This window comes from Cheilinus undulatus, linkage group 21 (genome assembly GCF_018320785.1).
Source record: "Cheilinus undulatus linkage group 21, ASM1832078v1, whole genome shotgun sequence".
In the NCBI taxonomy this organism is placed as follows: domain Eukaryota; kingdom Metazoa; phylum Chordata; class Actinopteri; order Labriformes; family Labridae; genus Cheilinus; species Cheilinus undulatus.
In genome coordinates, this window is record NC_054885.1 from 13,055,489 (window position 1) to 13,072,790 (window position 17,302).

A 17,302-nucleotide genomic window follows, 5' to 3' on the forward strand; every position below is an offset into this window, starting at 1 on the left:
GCTACATGCAGTGAGTAGTGCACAGTGACAATGGTTTTTGAAGAATGCTACCTCTGCACTGAGACACAACTTTAGACTTAATGATAGACACCACTATCAGATGGGACCAGGGTCAGACTTTAAAACTGAAATACATGCCAAATAACTTTCTGACAAACATGGTGTCTGTCTTTAAAGTTACTTCTTATCATGCTGATTTATGTCCAAGCAGTTTTGATTGACAGCTTTGTTGACAGAGGCGGCTCCTGTGTCGCTGTACACTGAATTAGAAGAGTAAGAGAGGGAAAGCTTAAAGAAGGCTGCAAGAGTCTAAAATGTTTTGTAATGTTGAGTTTTTGCTTCAGACTGTCACAAGAATCTTGTCAGCATCTTTGCTGTTTTATCTGGTATTGTTTTGATAAGCTGAAAGGGCAGGATATCAAAATGCGGCTCTATTGACTCTGACTGTAATCGTCACCAGTGCAATATGTCAGCCCCCATCATGGGTGGTATTTTATTCACTTTTGTACAACAGGGGGAGGTGGAAACGCAGTGGTGTGTGACAGCAAAGAGAATTGCTGTTCATTTTTCCATGCCAGCTTGTAAGGAGCAACGGCTCGGATGAGAAATATGCCCGCCTGCATCCACTGCACTCCACTGCCTTGTGATCATCGCCCTCTTCAGCGCCTGCTCCGATCCAGAGCGAGCACTGACAGGAGAACAAATTACTGTGTAACATCAATAGACTACAGCTTTGCACTAGATTTGTCTCAGCACACACACAGACACGGGGCATTTCAAGGCACAAAGTGCCTCTGACACCGCCTCTGTTTGGACTAAAAAAATGACAGGATGTCAGAAAAGAGGTCAAAGTTCTGCACAAACAGGCTTTGTGTTTGATGAGAAAGCTATAAGACAAGAAGACCTTAGGGATTTATTAAGGAGAGAAATACAAAAAAAAGTGACAGAATTATTTCCCATCCTGCCATGGTGTGATAAGAAGTGATCTGAGGCCATGTAATGAGCTGCTGTGGAATTAGTTTAGATTGACTTACTGCACGATATGGGAGGGATAACACACAAAGCACAGCAACAAGATGAACAAATCAGATTTTGCCAGTCCTCGAAAGATTTTAAGTCTGTGAAACTGACCCAAAAACAAAACTATGACGGTGTTGGGAGTCTGAACCAGTGAGGGAGAGATCGACAAATAGCGGAACAGTATGCAATCAGCTTAGGGGGATGTGTTCGTTTCTCTATAAAACTGTTTTCATGCAGTCATTACAAGCCTAAAGGGAGCATTGGAAGAACTAGTTAGGGCAGAGTGCAAAGCTGAGCAAGCACACTCATGTATCTCACAAGTTTAGTACTGGAGCCTTGGCCAAATAAGGGGAGCCTCAAGATTTTAATGAGGCTGTATTGAGGAAAAATATTGTGGTAGTAGTCTAAGTTTTGGTAAATGTCACAAGACATAACGAGACATGATAACCCTGTTTTTTCAAGGGTTAGCTGATGTGAATTAAACAAAAATATGTAAGGTCAATAAGTGACTGCATAAATATTCACCCCCTTTAAAGTTAGTGGCCTAATTCAACACAGGTCCAGCCAATTAGGGCTGGTAGTCTAGAAGGTCCAGTCACTGGTTAATCAGTATTCCTGGCTACCATTACACTGTGAAGACAAAGGAACATTCCAAGCAACTTCGAGCAAAGGTTATTAAAAAGTTTAAATCAGGGGATGGATACAAAAAAAATCCAAGGCACTGAACATCCCCTGGAGTTCAGTTAAAACAACACACTACTGGCAGACACCAGACACTGCACAGCACCACAAACACACCATTGTGGAGCACTGTGGTGGCAGCATCATGCTGTAGGGATGCTTCTTGGTGCCTGGCCCTGGAAGGCTAGTAAAATTAGAGGGTAAGATGAAAAATTCTGGTGATCAATCTTATTCAGTCTGCAAGAGAACTACAGCTTGGGTGAAGAGTTGTTTTCTAGCAAGAGAGTGAAAGCTACACAGCAATAGTTTAAATTCAACAAGGTGAATGTTCTGGAGTGGCCGAGTCAAAGCTCAGACCTCAATCAAACAGGGAGTTAGTGGCTGGACTTGAAAGGGGATGTTCACGCCCGATCCCTGTGCCACCTGACAGAGCTTGAGCAGTTTTGCAAAGAAGAATTGAGTAAGATTGCAGTGTCCAAAAATGCGAGCCTAACTGAGACCTATTCAGACAGACTCAGTGCTGTGATTGCAGCCAAAGGTGCATCTACTAAATACTGACTTGAAGGTTGTGAGTATTTATTCAGTCACTTATTTTACATAACATATTTTCATCTAATTTACATTACTTTGTAGAAATCTGTTTTCAATTGCATCAAAGAGTTTTTCAGGTTTTTTTTTGTAATCAAAAATGCCACATTGCATTGACTGTGACTGACTTATAAAATCGATCAAAGGTTAAAACATCCAAGAAGGTGGCTGTTTTTATTGGCACTGACGCTCAGCTGCTAGAGCGGGCGCTAGTATATTGCACAGGGGCTACAGCCCTTGATGCATTGGTTGCAGATTCAACCATCTATACTTGATGGTACACTTTAATATCTGAATGTTGCTTAAAGTCTATAAACGATGTACATTGCTGAGAAGTGGAACCCTGATAAAGAAGGAACCATGTTTTACTGTAGATTATGTACAGGCGGTGTTCAGTGAGACACAATCACTGGCATATAAGCTTTCTTGAAGCCCTGCGGATATGAGACCAGCTGTCTGTGAATTCATTTAAAATGACAGTTGAAATCAGGCTAAATTTAGCATCCCATGCATTTGAGGCATGGTGGAGTTTTTTATAACCTCCTCTTTATGCTCTTTATTCTGCTGCCTGAGTAATAGTAACACTGAAGAACATTTAGGAGAGAAAAGCGCCCTAGATTTTCCATTTGATCCATTTTTTAGATCTGTTTTGACAAACATAAATCTTTAAATCATGGAAAAAGTGATGTTTAAGAAAACTGATACGGCTTAAATGTTTTTATGAGCTATAATGAGTAGCACAAGTTGTCCATTTTGAGTTGTGTAACAGTTAAAAACAGCTGCTTAAACATGACGAGCAGGTTTCCAGTTTTGGCAGACATTGTGCTTGCTAAATATTTGAGATGCTTGCACGTTCCTGAAGCGTCATCTGTTTGTTTGGTGAAAAGAGACAATAGAATCTTTATAATTCAACCAATTGAAATTATCATTAAAACACCTGCAGATTAAATAGGCTGCAGACATTAAGATATGACTAAGCCACAGTGATCTGATGTGTCATGACAAATGTTATTTTAAGGCTAGATAGTCATGTAGGTAAACACAGCACCTTTGGCATGCATGACTTCCTCGCTGTCGACCATGTTGTGGAGAAAACAGCGGTATTTTAAAAAACGAAAATGTTGTGAAAAAGTTTATTTTTGTCCTCAGATTTTACTTGACATTCTGTTTTTTTGAGATGCACCTGTATCTATGGGACCTAAAGACTATGACAGACTAACATTTTTACCTTAGACATAAGATTACATGTAACAAACAGCAAAAAAGCCACTTCTTCAATCCCAAAAATGTTTGGATGCAGAGTAAAACAAAACAGAAAGGATGGGATGATTTTCAAAATAGCAAAACCCCAAATTCTTATATGGACAAAACATACTATTTAGCGGATCTAAATCTGTTCTTTTTGGAAAATTGAAGGCCCATTTTGAAATTAACCCATTTTTTATTCACATTTTGTATCACCTGACCTTACTGTCTGAAGAACTTGTAAAACATCAACCCTGTGGTCAGCTCTAGACCGCCTTTTTTCAGGACAACCTGCGCTTTTAGAAAATGTGTGCTGCAGTAATAGTACTTGAATTATAAAATAGTTATGGGACTATAAAGACGAAAGAAAAGATTAAACAGAAATTAGAACTCAAATGTCACACACATTAATGACTCTACTATAAAGACTTTTTAAAAATAGACTTTTTCTCTCATCTCCTGGGGACTAAAGAGTGATAAAATAAACACTCTGTTACAAAAATCTGCAAAATATTGACATATTCACAAAAAAAGTCATGCACTTCTTTGTATTGACTCTATTTGTGCCATTATTCAAAGCAGTTCCTGTCTGCAGTGACACAGAGGGTGACATCACGGGCTCTCTGTCTCTCTCTCTATTCTGACTTATTCAGGCCGTCTCTAGCATTATATGCCCAGTTAGACTTGTGTATTTTGACAGCATAATGAGAACAGCCTGATGCTCATTGACAAAGCATTATGGGAAAACAATGTGGCGTTTAGCATTAGCTACTAGCAGCAGAAATGATCAAAAATGGATTAAAAAATGAATAAAAAGACATTTAAAATTAGATTTGCTGGTGTGGATTTAATCTTTAAAGTCCCTGAATAGTCACCCAAGTTCCAGGCTCACTAGAAAAGCTCCCATAAGGAATTCAAAGGCATGGGTAGCCATAGTCATCTGAATGGTGCAACGGCTAGTTCAAGAGGAAGAAAATAAAAATCTTAGAGTTAATGACAGCAAGATGCTTTAAAAATGTGGAGATGGGGTGCAGATGGCCTAGTGGTTAATGGCGCCAGGTTCGAATCCAGCCTGTGCCCCTTTTCCCCACTCTCGTTCCTGTTTCTGACTCTATCCACTGTACTCCACTATCAAATAAAGGCCCCAAAAGCCCCCAATATATCTTTAAAAAATTAATGTGGAGATAGTAGCAACAAAAAAAAAAAAAAAAAAAAAAAAAAAAAAAAAACAATAAAGAAGGGAAAAACTTCAACAGACTGTACATAAAGTAAGTGCTACAGCAGGAACGCCCCTATCTCAAAGAGGGCTTTTTGTTCTGAGCTTGCATGTTCTCCCTGTGCATGCACGGGATCTCTCCGGGTACTCCGCCTTCCTCCCATTGACCAAAAACTTGCTCGTTAGGTTAATTAGGTGACTCTTAATTACTCATAGGTGTGACATGCCACCTCAGCCTTGTGACTGACTGGTGACCAGTCTGGGGTGTACCCCGGCTCTCACTGTGTGACAGCTGGGATTGGCTCCTGCCCTCTTTGAATGGGATTGACAGTGTAGATATTGGATGGATGGACTGAGTGTACAAATGTGGGCATTTCAGTGCAAAATTTAGACTTCAAATCAAACATCTGTATTGACCTAAATTTTAAAGGTTGTATGTAAGCTGTAGTTGACTAATGGATGTCATGACAAAAGCAGAGAGGATGATTGGACAGAGTGACAGTCATGGCTTTATTTTAATGAGGTCATTACAACATAATTACTGTGATTAGGCCACTATTAAGCAGAGCACATGGCAACAGCTCCTCTGTCAAGAATAGAGGATAGACCAGTATATGAGATTCATATTATAAGCTCAAAGAGACCTGCTTTTGTTTCAAATATAAGGTAAAATTTAGATTGTCAGTATTTAGGCCATACCATTCTTCATTCTCCTTTGGGACGCCTGTCGTCATCTCCAGTTTAACTACCATCAGAACACCCTGAAGCTAAATTCCTCACTTACACCTGCTCCTGCTGCACTGGCTCAGATGTCGAATACACGCTGCAACATCCCAAGTGATTTTCAACAAGCACGAAACTGAATTTGTTAGGAGATGCTTTGTGAAACAAAAAAACCTATATTTAGGCCCAAAAGCTGTCATCTTCATCCGAAAGTCTTCTGCTTAACAAGGCGAAAAAACACTGCAGCAGTCAAACGGTCTCTGAATAAATGAAGATCGTGAGATGAATCATCTCTGTTTTACAGCAAGTTTTAGAAATGAAAGTTGGAAAAAATGAATAAATCTCTCTGACTTGAACGCAACTTGAATCCATCATAAATCAGCAATGTAGAAAGTGAGGGGTAATCTAAAGGAGTGGGTATATAGAGGTAAGACTCACGTCATAAAGATCAATAAATGTCAATAATCTTCAAAGAAAAAACGCTTTAGACAGTATTCTGTGCTTAACACATTTTCACCTATTAGTATTCATCAGAAGAAGAAAAAAACCCTCTTCTTGATAGAGTCAAAGGAAAGAATATGTATGTGTAAATTGTGTCACTTTCTCTCTTATTTTAGTTCTTTTAACACCAATGACTCATAGTTGCTAAACCTCAAACAAAACCACACAAAGTACACACTGATTGAATCATATATAGACTACTATGAAGGCTTGATGCCATGTCTTATATGCAAGCAACAGCAAAGACCAGAAGCATTATGTTTGTGGGTTACGTGCCCATACATCTTTCCATCTGACCATCCTGGCTATTCTTGTGAGCAAATCTCAAAAAAGCTTCAAGGGATTTTATCAAACTTTAATCAAACAGTCCAACATTTTTATTCCTCGCTGAGTCATGTAACTGCCAGGCAGAAGTTCTAGTTAGTTATGTTTTTATTGTCTTGCATGCAGTGTAGTGAGTCAATGATAAACTAAGGATTGGTTTACACAAAAAGAACCAGGGCGTTAAAAATCTTGTTGGAAAAAATCATATTTGCAGGAGCAAGGATTGCTCTGGACTGCTGTCCACTTAATTTAGATAAAAGAGGCTTCTATATATATTGTTATGTCTCCACAATTTGCTGATCCGTCAGGTTTTTGCATAATTAGAATTTGTTTAATTCCTATTGCCTGGCTTGCTCTTGTGGGCCATAAAGAGGCCCGAGTTGTATTTTTAGTCTGTGTCATAACCATCTATATATCTCCTGATAGTTAAATGCCACACAGTTTGACAAGACAATATCGACACACAAAAAATGAAGCAAGAGCAGATATGAAAATAGCTGCAGTTCCTCAACAGTCCACTTGAGGGTAGCTCCAAAACTGAGCCAATCCCCATTAAACCCCATGTAATAAAAGTCCAATTTTTCAACAAAAATAAAGATATGTACAGTACAGTTGTAAAGCACTTGCTTCATTATATGATACAATGTTGACATTTTGCACTACGTTAGGATATTTTTTTGATTGACACACTGAGCAGCGGTTTTTCTAGAGGTATAAGGTCTGTCACAGTTCTAACTTTTTGCCTGTAACCCAACAGATTGAAACTTAGACAAGATAGCCCTTCCAATATGGCACCCACCATCTTTGAGCTCTTCAGAAACAAATGGGTGACACCACAGAGACAATGCCCATGTTTTATACAGTCGACACCTGTGTAATTCTTGGTAGATTTAAAATCTAGTGTAATTCATATTGTATCCATGTGCAGCTCTGCTTTCAAAATGTTTTATTTTTCTGCCTTTTCTCCAAGTCTTAAACTGGATAGATCTTCGGTTTTGCATTATTCTAGTCATGACATGATCCAAATGAAATCCAACAGGTAAATAAGGGGACGGTTGAAGCATAAAGGTGATTCACATGTCGAAACATGGATGATGATGTGTCTCTGATGAGTAATGTGACCTTAATGTGACATGTCACATCCTGTTAATTGTGGTTGAAGTACACCTGGGGCTAGAAAATGATCTAAGTGCAATACACTTCCGAGAATAACATGAGAGCAAATATAGAATTCCCCTCCATCATTAGTGGGGAAATTTAAAAAATTCATTGGTCGAAAGAATTGCAGGGAATTCATTTAACTGATGTTGTTACAGCTTGCTAGTGGGAATGTATAAAATGTTAAAAATGTATGACGCAGAGCCTACCAACCCTTTGCCTTTAAAACTTTTTTTTAGCACTTGCACCTTTTCAATAATCAAGAAAACTTTTAAAAGACTGCTATCTAAAGACAAAGCGTCAGTAGTTCACAAAGTGATTTTTCACAGACCAGATTTGTGCAGAAACTGGTGATCTTGCAGGGATAACAAACTGCTGCCTACATTCATTGGAGATTATTTTTTAACAGAAAACGGAAAAATAAATAACGAGTGGGATTCGAGGAGAGCAAGAATGCACCTTTGCAATCCTTTTGTCATCATCTTTTGTACGGCGATAAAGTGGAAATAAGCTGGAGAGAAACTACTGCAGGCCTCAAACCAGAGATTAATGAGTCATTTTATATCTGTGGTGAGAACTAGGGTTTTTCCTCAATGCTGTATCTTTAGACAACTAAGTATAGCATACAATGAGGATCTTGAGTGCCAATGCCCTGGTGGGTTTGATATAGCTAGTTAGTATAAAAGCTATAGCATACTTGCATTATCAGTGTCAATCTCTACGGTTAGTTCCCCCGGAGTATGAAAGGAAAAGGCCTACATATGCAGATTGTGGAGTAGAAGTAAAACAGCCAGGATTGAAAGTTAGGGTTCATCTGGTAGAAGTGGGATGTAAGGGATTCATAGCAAGGTCAGCAGTTTCATTACTTAGAGAACTGGGCGTAACGTGACATTATAGCAATATCCTACAAAATGGAAGATAAGTTTATGGCCACAACAGCCATAAATCTTTCTACCATTAGTTGTTTTGTTGTTTCTCTTTTCCCTCTCTCTGCTTCTCCCCCACCGTCTACCTCACTACTCCTTTCAAACGTCAGCATGCCTTCGGCAGAAGATGTCAACATGAGTCTGGTTCTGCTTGAGGTTCCTGCCTGTTAAAGGGAAGGTTTTCCTTTCTTCTGTAACGATGCTAAATGTTGCTAGTGCTAAGCTCATGGTGATTAATGTTGGGTCTTTAAAATAATAATTTATCAGTGAGATCTGTCTAGACCACCCTCTTTGTAAAGTGTCTTGAGAAAACCAAAGGTATGAATTGGTGCTATACAAACAGTAATAATAATACAAATATTGATTGACACAGATTTTGTGGAAGACGTTTAAGGTGATGTCAGATGAAGCAGTTCATTCCAGGTCAGTACGTAATATCAGAGTGGAAAATTTACATCGTTCAGTTTGTCATTCTGGTTCCTGCTTGGGTAATGTGCATGACTTCTAGCCCCACAGTCGAGGTCACCCCATTGTAGAGGTCTACAGCTGAACACCCCACCAAGAAGTCTGAAGTCAGATCCTTTTGGCGCCTCCGTTTCACTTACTCACTGCCGAAATTAGACTCACGAGAAACAGATGAGTAGGTTTTATCCTAAGGAGTGTAATGGACCAAGTAATTAACGTTGCAGAAAGGAAAACTTTCCATGAAGACTTTGGATGCTTATCAATGTCTTCACCAGAATTACCAAGGAATTGGCATCCGTTCCCAGGGGTGTATTCTGTTATCGGGCAATAGGTTATGTTTGCAGATGGGTTCAGAGATTAAAAGTTCCCTCAGATTCTGAGACATAATGATGTTGGAAGGTGCCATGGAGGGTTTTAATGTTAAAAGAGATGTTCTCAGTATCCCAAACAATGGCTTTCTTATCACTTGAATATGGCATATAAAACATGCTCTCCATGTTGCAGATTTTCTCATCTTACTTTCACTTCAAGTGCTCTCAATGATTGATGCGTGTTAGCTCCCATTAGACTGGTGGTATTTACTGTAAGGTGCTAGGCTGTAGATATAACTATGATGTGGTGGCTATATGCACTCTCCTGGTGTTAACAGTATTGATGTGAACATGCTGTCATGTCAGGATGACTGTAGATCATATCGCTCCGTGGACGACCGCTTTCGCCTGCAGGCTCAGCTTGCCTGCCACTCCCAGGAATAGTTAACATGCTATGTGATCCTGCTGGCATAATGGCTCCACAAAAGCAAGAACAGCAGCTTCTCCCTTGGTGACACCATCATGGGAATAACCTTTTATTCATGACTAAGTTGGGTTGAAGTTTCTGAGAAGACGCTGAAAGTTGAGAAACACCAACTGACAAAAGCTGTCCTGCCATAACATTATCCTTTACCTGCCTTGTTTTTAAAAGATAACTTCTTAACTCAATTGTGCTTTAAGATGCTGATTTAACCATCAAAACAGGAAATTCAATCAGGCGTATTAGGTGATTGAGAAAAATGGACTTGTTACAACAAACAGAAATGTTCTGTTCAAGCTTGACATATAAAACCTAATCATGACTGATGTAAATAATTGCATTTTAAATCAGTTTTCCCTGCCTCTGCGGTGCGCCCTCCCTCTGGCTCCCTGCCTGAGATGACTGATTTGGTTCAGCTCCAAACCAGCAGCGGTCCTCTGATCTTTCATTACAAGCCGCACCTCAACGTCAAACAGTCGCTGCAGTCACAGCGCCGACATTTTCGCCAACATATGGAATGTTCTCAAAGCAGTCAGCTCCATTAACAAACAATGGTTGTACCTCCAAGTCACAGAGGAATGAAATATGAACACCTGGATGGCTGATTACTCTATGAAAAATCACTGCTTCCAGTAAAATCTAATCTGATACTGTACTTATTCTGGCACGGCGTAACAAGAAGACAACAGAGATGCAAAATGACTGATGACAATAAGAACAGATGTGCTGCTTAAACCATTTTGACAATGCTTTGGGTTTTGGTAAGTTCTTGCAAAGTCACACAGAAAAACACAGAGACAAAAGTGTTAATTGAAACTGGAGAACATTAATGTTTTTAAAAGTTAAAGCCCATTTTCTCAGAAGGTTATGAACAATTTTTCAGTCTTCCCGTTGGACCGTTTATGCCCATTCTAGATCTCCAAGAAAGGAGATTATGTCTCAAAGTCTGTGTCAATTTCAATCTTCAGCTCATGGCTCAATTCAAGATTGATTTTTTAATCCATAACACATTTGCTATTTGTCACGAAGGGATGCTTATTTCAGGATTACTTCTCCACACCAGTTTGCTGCTGTGTTTGAGATAATACAGCATTCATACTTGGAACTGCTTTATCACATGAATGCAATAATATAAGTACACAAGGGAAAACCCAGCAGAAATATAAAATTACATTGCGCTTAACTTGTAGAATACTTACATATGAATAAAATTTGTGAGCTTAATGCAAGTGGAAAAATGACCATAAAACTAAAGTCGTCTTTCCAAACGTACATTGGGTCAGACTTCCTCTTATCTGGGGGGTTGAAGAACCCATAATGGGTCCTAAGGCCCAGTTGAAAAAAGGTGGCCATTGTGAGCACTACATATTTTGGTGTATCCATGTCACTCTGCAGTCCTCCTCTTAAATGCTACTCCACAGTACAAATTTTATGCCATTTTCCTGTCCTGGTACCACATCTCCTGCTTTTTTTTGTGTAAAGGAAACCATGGCACCTGAAACAAAGCATATGTTGTTGCTATTGGAGCTGATAAATATTGATCAGATGTATATTATACTGCGGTTATATGGCTTTATACTGCTGAGAGGAAAAAGAGTGGTGACATCGGAGGAGGTGGAAAGTACCGCTGCTGAAAAAGTTGAAGTGTATTTTTTCACTTGTTCAGCCACTAAGAGACATGAATGAGGAAGAGCTTGCTGATATTTTTTAGATGTTGGCAGGTAGATTTGACATGTTTTATCATCATCTGCAGCCATTTATCCTGCACTAGAGTGCTCACAATATGCATTTAGAAATTTAAGCTAGTTTTGAGCAGGTGCATGCTGGCTGTGTCTTTAAGTCTCTGTATATGGTTCAGGATGACATAGACCTGTGGTGTTGGATACAGTGGTGTCGGCTTAAATGCAGACGTATAAATCAGGCAATGAAAACATGACAAGCTAAATGTAGGCTGACACACCCCCTGCTTCACTTTTGTAACAGGAATGTGGAGAAGGAGCACAAAAGAGCGCTGGATTTGCTGCACTCAAACCCTAGCTGTATATTTTTATATGCACATAGATACATACATATATTAGGGTGTCAAGAAGTTAAAATTTTTAATCTCGATTAATCTCACGACTTTCATAGTCAACTTGTGATTAATTCCAAATTAACTGCGTCATTTTTAACTGTTCTAAATATACCATACAAGAATATTTCTCAAGTTTTAATAACAAAAGTTCATGGTTTAGTTAAGTAAGGCGGGGCACACAGAATGCATACAAGAAATAAGGAGAGACATTAATAAATAAGGGGTATCCTCACCCTGGCGAAGTGCTCTGGGTCCCTCAGAAAGACGGTTCTCTCCTTGGCGATGCTGCTGCTGTGGTAAAACTCCACAAGCTCGTTCAGAGAGGAGAAGCGTTCGTCCCACACGTAGTACTGACCGCAGCGATCCTGCAGCACCTTAAAATGCTGAACGTGGTCCCCGTAACTGCAAAAAAAAAAAAAAAAAAAGAGGAAGACCATTAAAAAACTTTTTTCATTTTGGGAAAGACTATCTATTTATTTCTTTAGATGTGATATAAGGCTGCGAATATATACCAAAAGCTTATGCAACACTGAGACAGACAGAATGACATAATTAGGTCCTTCATGAGTCCTGTCATACAGACTTTGTGTCTTCACATCACAAATTGCCTTTTTGTGGAGCAGCTTTGGGTTGAGACCAACAGTCTTGGCCTTTAGTCCTCTGAGCCGCCCCTTTAACTCAACAGCTGTCAGCTGTTGGAGCTGGCATGCAGTCAGTGTCGTTAGGTTCATTTGTCTCCTTAAAGAGTCACCACAATTTATTTCAACATTTATAGGACTTTTATTTTTAAACAAAGGCCATCATGAAAAGGCCAAACACTGGGGATGAGAAGAAACTTAAAAGCAGATAAGAAAGCTGAAAAAAATCTATGATTTATGAAAAGAAAATTGTATTTATATGAAATATAAGTCAATATTATTGATAGGGATTGGAGTAAAAAGATGTGAAAATGATACTGTATGGGCCGCTTTTTGGGTGAAAAAATTAAAATGAAAAGTTTATTATTGGTTCATTCTCAAAGTCCAGTTCGTTTTGGTAGTGTGGATGCAAACGAACCGCATCTGGGCACAGGCCCAGGGCCCACTTGGGGAGGTGGTGGCGCGATTCAAGCGGACTCTGGCTCGGTTCGGATGAGATGTGAATGCAACCGTGCCCGGATATGGGACAGAGCGCCGTATCACCTGTTAAGTCATCGTAAAAGCTAAACTTCTTTCCACAGCGCAGCAGTTTGTTCACATTTTTCCTAAAGAAAGTGCGGAAAAAATCAGAATCCAGTCAATAAATGGCCTGTTATGACTCACTTTACAGATGAACACAAGTTGGAGTCAGTGAGGGGCAAAGGCAATGAAAGTCTCCTGTCACCTCAATAACTGCTGTATCTTCCCATTTAATCCTCTGAGCTGCATGTAGATGTGCAGATATGAAAAGCAAAGTTGCTGGCATCCTAAAAAGTGATTTTAAATCATCCATGGCTGCAGGATGGACTTTTTTCCAGGTCAAAAAAGAAAAAAAAAAAATCTTCGCTCAGGTCATGACCCGAGTGGTAGCTTCTTCTTCTTTCTCCTCCTGGGCGAGGTTGTAAACCAGCTACGTGGATACCGCCACCTGCTGTTTCAAACCAAGTAAATACGCAAGTGGGCCTGAGCACAGTTTGATGTTGCTCGTATGAAAGCAAGCCAGCGGGGGAGGAATTGCGTTCCTGTGAAACTAGCGGGCCTAATGTGAAAGCGCACTAAGGGAGCATGAGAGCGATTAACCAATAGCGTGCTTGCAAAAGAGCAGGCCGTCAACTGAGATCGTGTGAGATCAGCTGATCTCAATTGTGACTCCGGGGCCTGCCTCAACTAACGCTATACGGTTGACTACGTTGAAATTAGCACTGATGGATCTATTTGACCCACAAAGCCTTTTTACTTAACCATGCTGGTGAAACCATCTGTATGCTAGCTCATTGTTAGCACAGGGATGATCTTTTGACATTAGAAAACAAAGGTTAAAGGTCAAGGTAATTAGTCCTTATGTTCAGCACCTGTTTTTTTCCCCTGTGAAATCTTGAGAGACATTTTCATACCCCTCAAGAGTTTTTTTTTTTAGATTATGTTGGTCAAAGGTCAAGGTCATTGGGCCTCAGAATTCCTTGATTGTGGATGTAATTTCTCAATAACACGAAAGGATTTACTTCAAACTTTGCATAAATGTCCACTCTGACTCAAGATTGAATTTATTCGAATATGTCAAAGGTCAAGGTATCTGGGTTTTATGTTTATTCCTTGCCTGTAAGAATAAAATCTCAAAAATATCTTAGGGGATTTTCTTAAAATGTCCAACATGTTTTCAACCTATTCTGAAAAATTCATCTTTTATAACTCATGTTTTGGTTTGTAAATAAGATGTAGCTGTTTGTTAGGAAGCCTAAGATCCTCTCAGTGACATTTGTATTGTCTGTTTTTATGAGTGTGGGTGAATGTACATGTTAAAACAAAACAGAGTTTAACTCGTTAATGTTAGCATCTCCACAGTGTGATTCATTATTGTTACACAACTTTTTGCTATCTGTGACACTTTTAGTCACACATTTTGATGAAAACAAGGCTGACAGAAGCACAAAAATAACCAAGAGTAGCTTGGAAATATTAAATATGGCCAATGGCACAAACGAAAATAGCCCCAGTGTTGGAGAGTGTGCCTTGTTGTGATGATTAAACGAGTTTTGGCCAGAATTTATTGGCAATCATACCTGCTCTTCTTGTCCAGCTCTGTGCTTGTTGCTAAGAAACTTGCCAGCTTTATCTTTAGAAATCTGGACATCTCGCCGTGATTGTAGTGTTATATAACTGCATGTAAAATGCAGGAAAGTCAATGCAGCACCTCCATGCTTTTTAACACACACAAGTCAGTGTTTTTTCAGCTTATTTCAATGACTTATAGCACCAAACTCCTCCTTTATTCTCCTCAGACTGGCACTTCTCCAAACTCTGAAAGTAAATGAGCATCAGCTTGTTTGAGCCACAGTGTTTTTTTTCTTCCTTTCAGACACACGGCTCTCTGAACAAGCCGGGCTGACTCCCTGATGACAGCATGGCATTCAGCTACACCTCCACCCTGCCCTTGTTTCTCTGCTGTTTCACCCCGTGTGTCCTCGTTTCTCCTTTCTCACCCTGAATGTGCTCCCAAATATGATGAAACTGAAGTGTAAAAAAACAGCATGCTTTACGATGAAATATTAAATAAGTGCGATTTCGAGTTTTTGACTTAATTTTTAAGATAATCACTGTTCTGGCCTTTGAAGATCTCAATATTAATGGTTCTGTTATCTGCTGGATTGATCAAACTTCTAAGTAACTTCTCCCAATTGCATCACCTTTTTTTTTTAATCTGCTCCACATTGTTTCTTTTGATTCAACCCTTTACTTTCCCCGTCTAACACTCATATGCATATAAAAGTGATTGTCTGACAGTGATCAGCTCCAGCATCTTCCCAGTTGTCAGATGCCGTCTGCTACTCCCTACTGGAGGGGGAGAGGAACAGCAGCCTATGGTGCAGTTGTTTGAGAAGCAACAAGCATCTTCAGCACAGCCAATAGCACTGACCGGTAAATATTGTTGTTGACAAAGAGTATACTGAAAAAAACAGATTCTCTGAAAAGTAATTTGCCTCTCAAAGAGAAGATATAAAAAGGTTACGACCACATTATCAGTAGAAAAGATTAAGACACTTTTAGTAGTAAAAGTCATTTGTAAATCAGTATTCCTGGCTACCATTACACCATGAAGACAACAGAACACCCCAAGCAACTTAAAGAAAAGCTTTTGAAAAGTATATGTCAGGAGATGGATACTAAAAAAATCCAAGACAGTGAACATCCCTGTTCGGTTAAATCCATTATTAAGAAATGGAAGGAATAAGTCACATAAGTCTGAGTGAACGTGCGAGAACGAGACTAGAGAGAGAGGCCACCAAGACACCTATGACTACTCTGAAGGAGTTACAAGCTTCAGCGGCTGAGAGATGGGTTACAACAACTGTTGCCCAGGCTCTTCACCAGTCAAAGCTTTATGGGAGAGTGGCAAAGAGAAAGGCACAATTGAAGAAAACTCATTAAATTTTGACTGGAGTTCACCAAAAGGTATGTGGGAGAGTCTATGGTCAAGTGGAAGAAAGCTCTTTGGTCTGATGAGACAAAAATGGTGTCTGTTGGCCTGTTTGGCAGACACCAAACACTGCACAACACCACAAACCCGCCATTGCCACTGTGAAGCATGGAGGTAGCAGCATCATGCTGTGGGGATGCTTCTTGGCAGCCAATAATTTGTGGCTGGACACGCCTGATCCCTGTGCAACCTAATTTTATATTCTGTACTCATGCACTTTATACTGATACACTTTTATTCTCATGGACTTTGCCGTGATTTCAGCGTATTTCTGAGTGTGTAGTTCGAGTGTCCATTGTAGTTTTTTGCTGGAAGGGGCATGTGCAATTTTGTTGTATTTATGCAATGTCAATAAAGGCTTCTATCTACCTGACAGAGCTTGAGAAGTTCTGCAAAGAAGAATGGAGTAGAATTGCAGTGTCTAGATGTGCAAGCCTGATTTAGACCTATCCAAAGACTCAGTGCTGTGATTGGCCAAAGGTGTAAAAAATGGTTTACTTGTTATTACTGCAAGCAGTCCCAGAATACTTTGTGTGAAGCTTCTATTTTGTATATGCACCTTTTCGAGTGCAGTGTCTACTGAGAATACCCCTCAGTTGAAATCAAGAAGTCAGCAACTGACGGGTAGAGCTGAATTTCATGTTGTTTAATAAAAGCAACATCAATTTGTCGACTCATATTCAATTTCAGCATATTAAACGCAAAAACTGAGGTCTGGATTGCTTGTAATAAGTGAAAGTATCTGTCAGTGCAGCAAGCAAATATTACTTATAGGGATGACATGTAGATAAAGTTTGATTCTTATCATCCTATTCCTAGAGCATGGTTTGAGACTTGAGGGAAACTGGTGTGAAATAAGACATCTCAAGTTTTGGAGATCACTTCTATGACTTCTATCTGCAGAGGCGCCTCCAGCTGTGGCAGTCAGAACAATCCAAACCAAAAATACTCCTGCTGTGTCTTTGTACAGCTGACCAGAATCCCTTCAAATATTTATACAGCAACACTTAAACCATAACAGCACATCTTCACACTCAGTTTGTTCTCTGGAGCAAAACTGTGCTCCTCATTTGAAGTGGTAGTGCAAAAAAAAAACCACACACACACAGACAAAACACTCAAACTTTGAGACCATATTAAATACAAGCTTCAGGAGTACAAGAAGCTGGTAAAATGAAAGTCGCCTAGAAACTACATTGCTATCTCAGCTGCAACACACTGAAAAATATTACAGGCAAATATAAACAAGGACCCGGCCTCACTGTCTAATATGCATCTCTTTCAATCCTGTGCAAAAGGTGCACACAAAGCTTTATAATAACCACAAACAATCTCATTCACATTCATTTATTCAGACCTGACATTTACCTTAACTTACAAAGCACTAAACCTGCAGAGATAAGCAGACACAAGTACTGCATGAGCTATAGTTTAATA

The 17,302-nt window shown here is 39.5% G+C and overlaps 1 protein-coding gene and 1 long non-coding RNA gene across 3 annotated transcripts in view; one reads left to right on the forward strand and one right to left on the reverse strand.

Annotated features, from left to right (window-relative positions):
• The window catches only part of LOC121503464, a 31,809-nt gene extending 16,853 nt beyond the window's left edge, over nt 1-14,956 (forward strand). The window contains exon 5 of the long non-coding RNA XR_005991371.1: nt 14,747-14,956. This is a non-coding gene — a long non-coding RNA (uncharacterized LOC121503464). The remainder of the gene's footprint in view (nt 1-14,746) is intronic.
• grapa (GRB2 related adaptor protein a) overlaps nt 1-17,302 on the reverse strand; it is a 60,890-nt gene that overhangs the window by 6,787 nt on the left and 36,801 nt on the right. For both annotated transcript variants that reach the window (XM_041777886.1, XM_041777887.1), the window contains one exon: nt 11,947-12,115. In XM_041777886.1, coding sequence (XP_041633820.1) covers nt 11,947-12,115 — 169 coding nt within the window. The remainder of the gene's footprint in view (nt 1-11,946; nt 12,116-17,302) is intronic.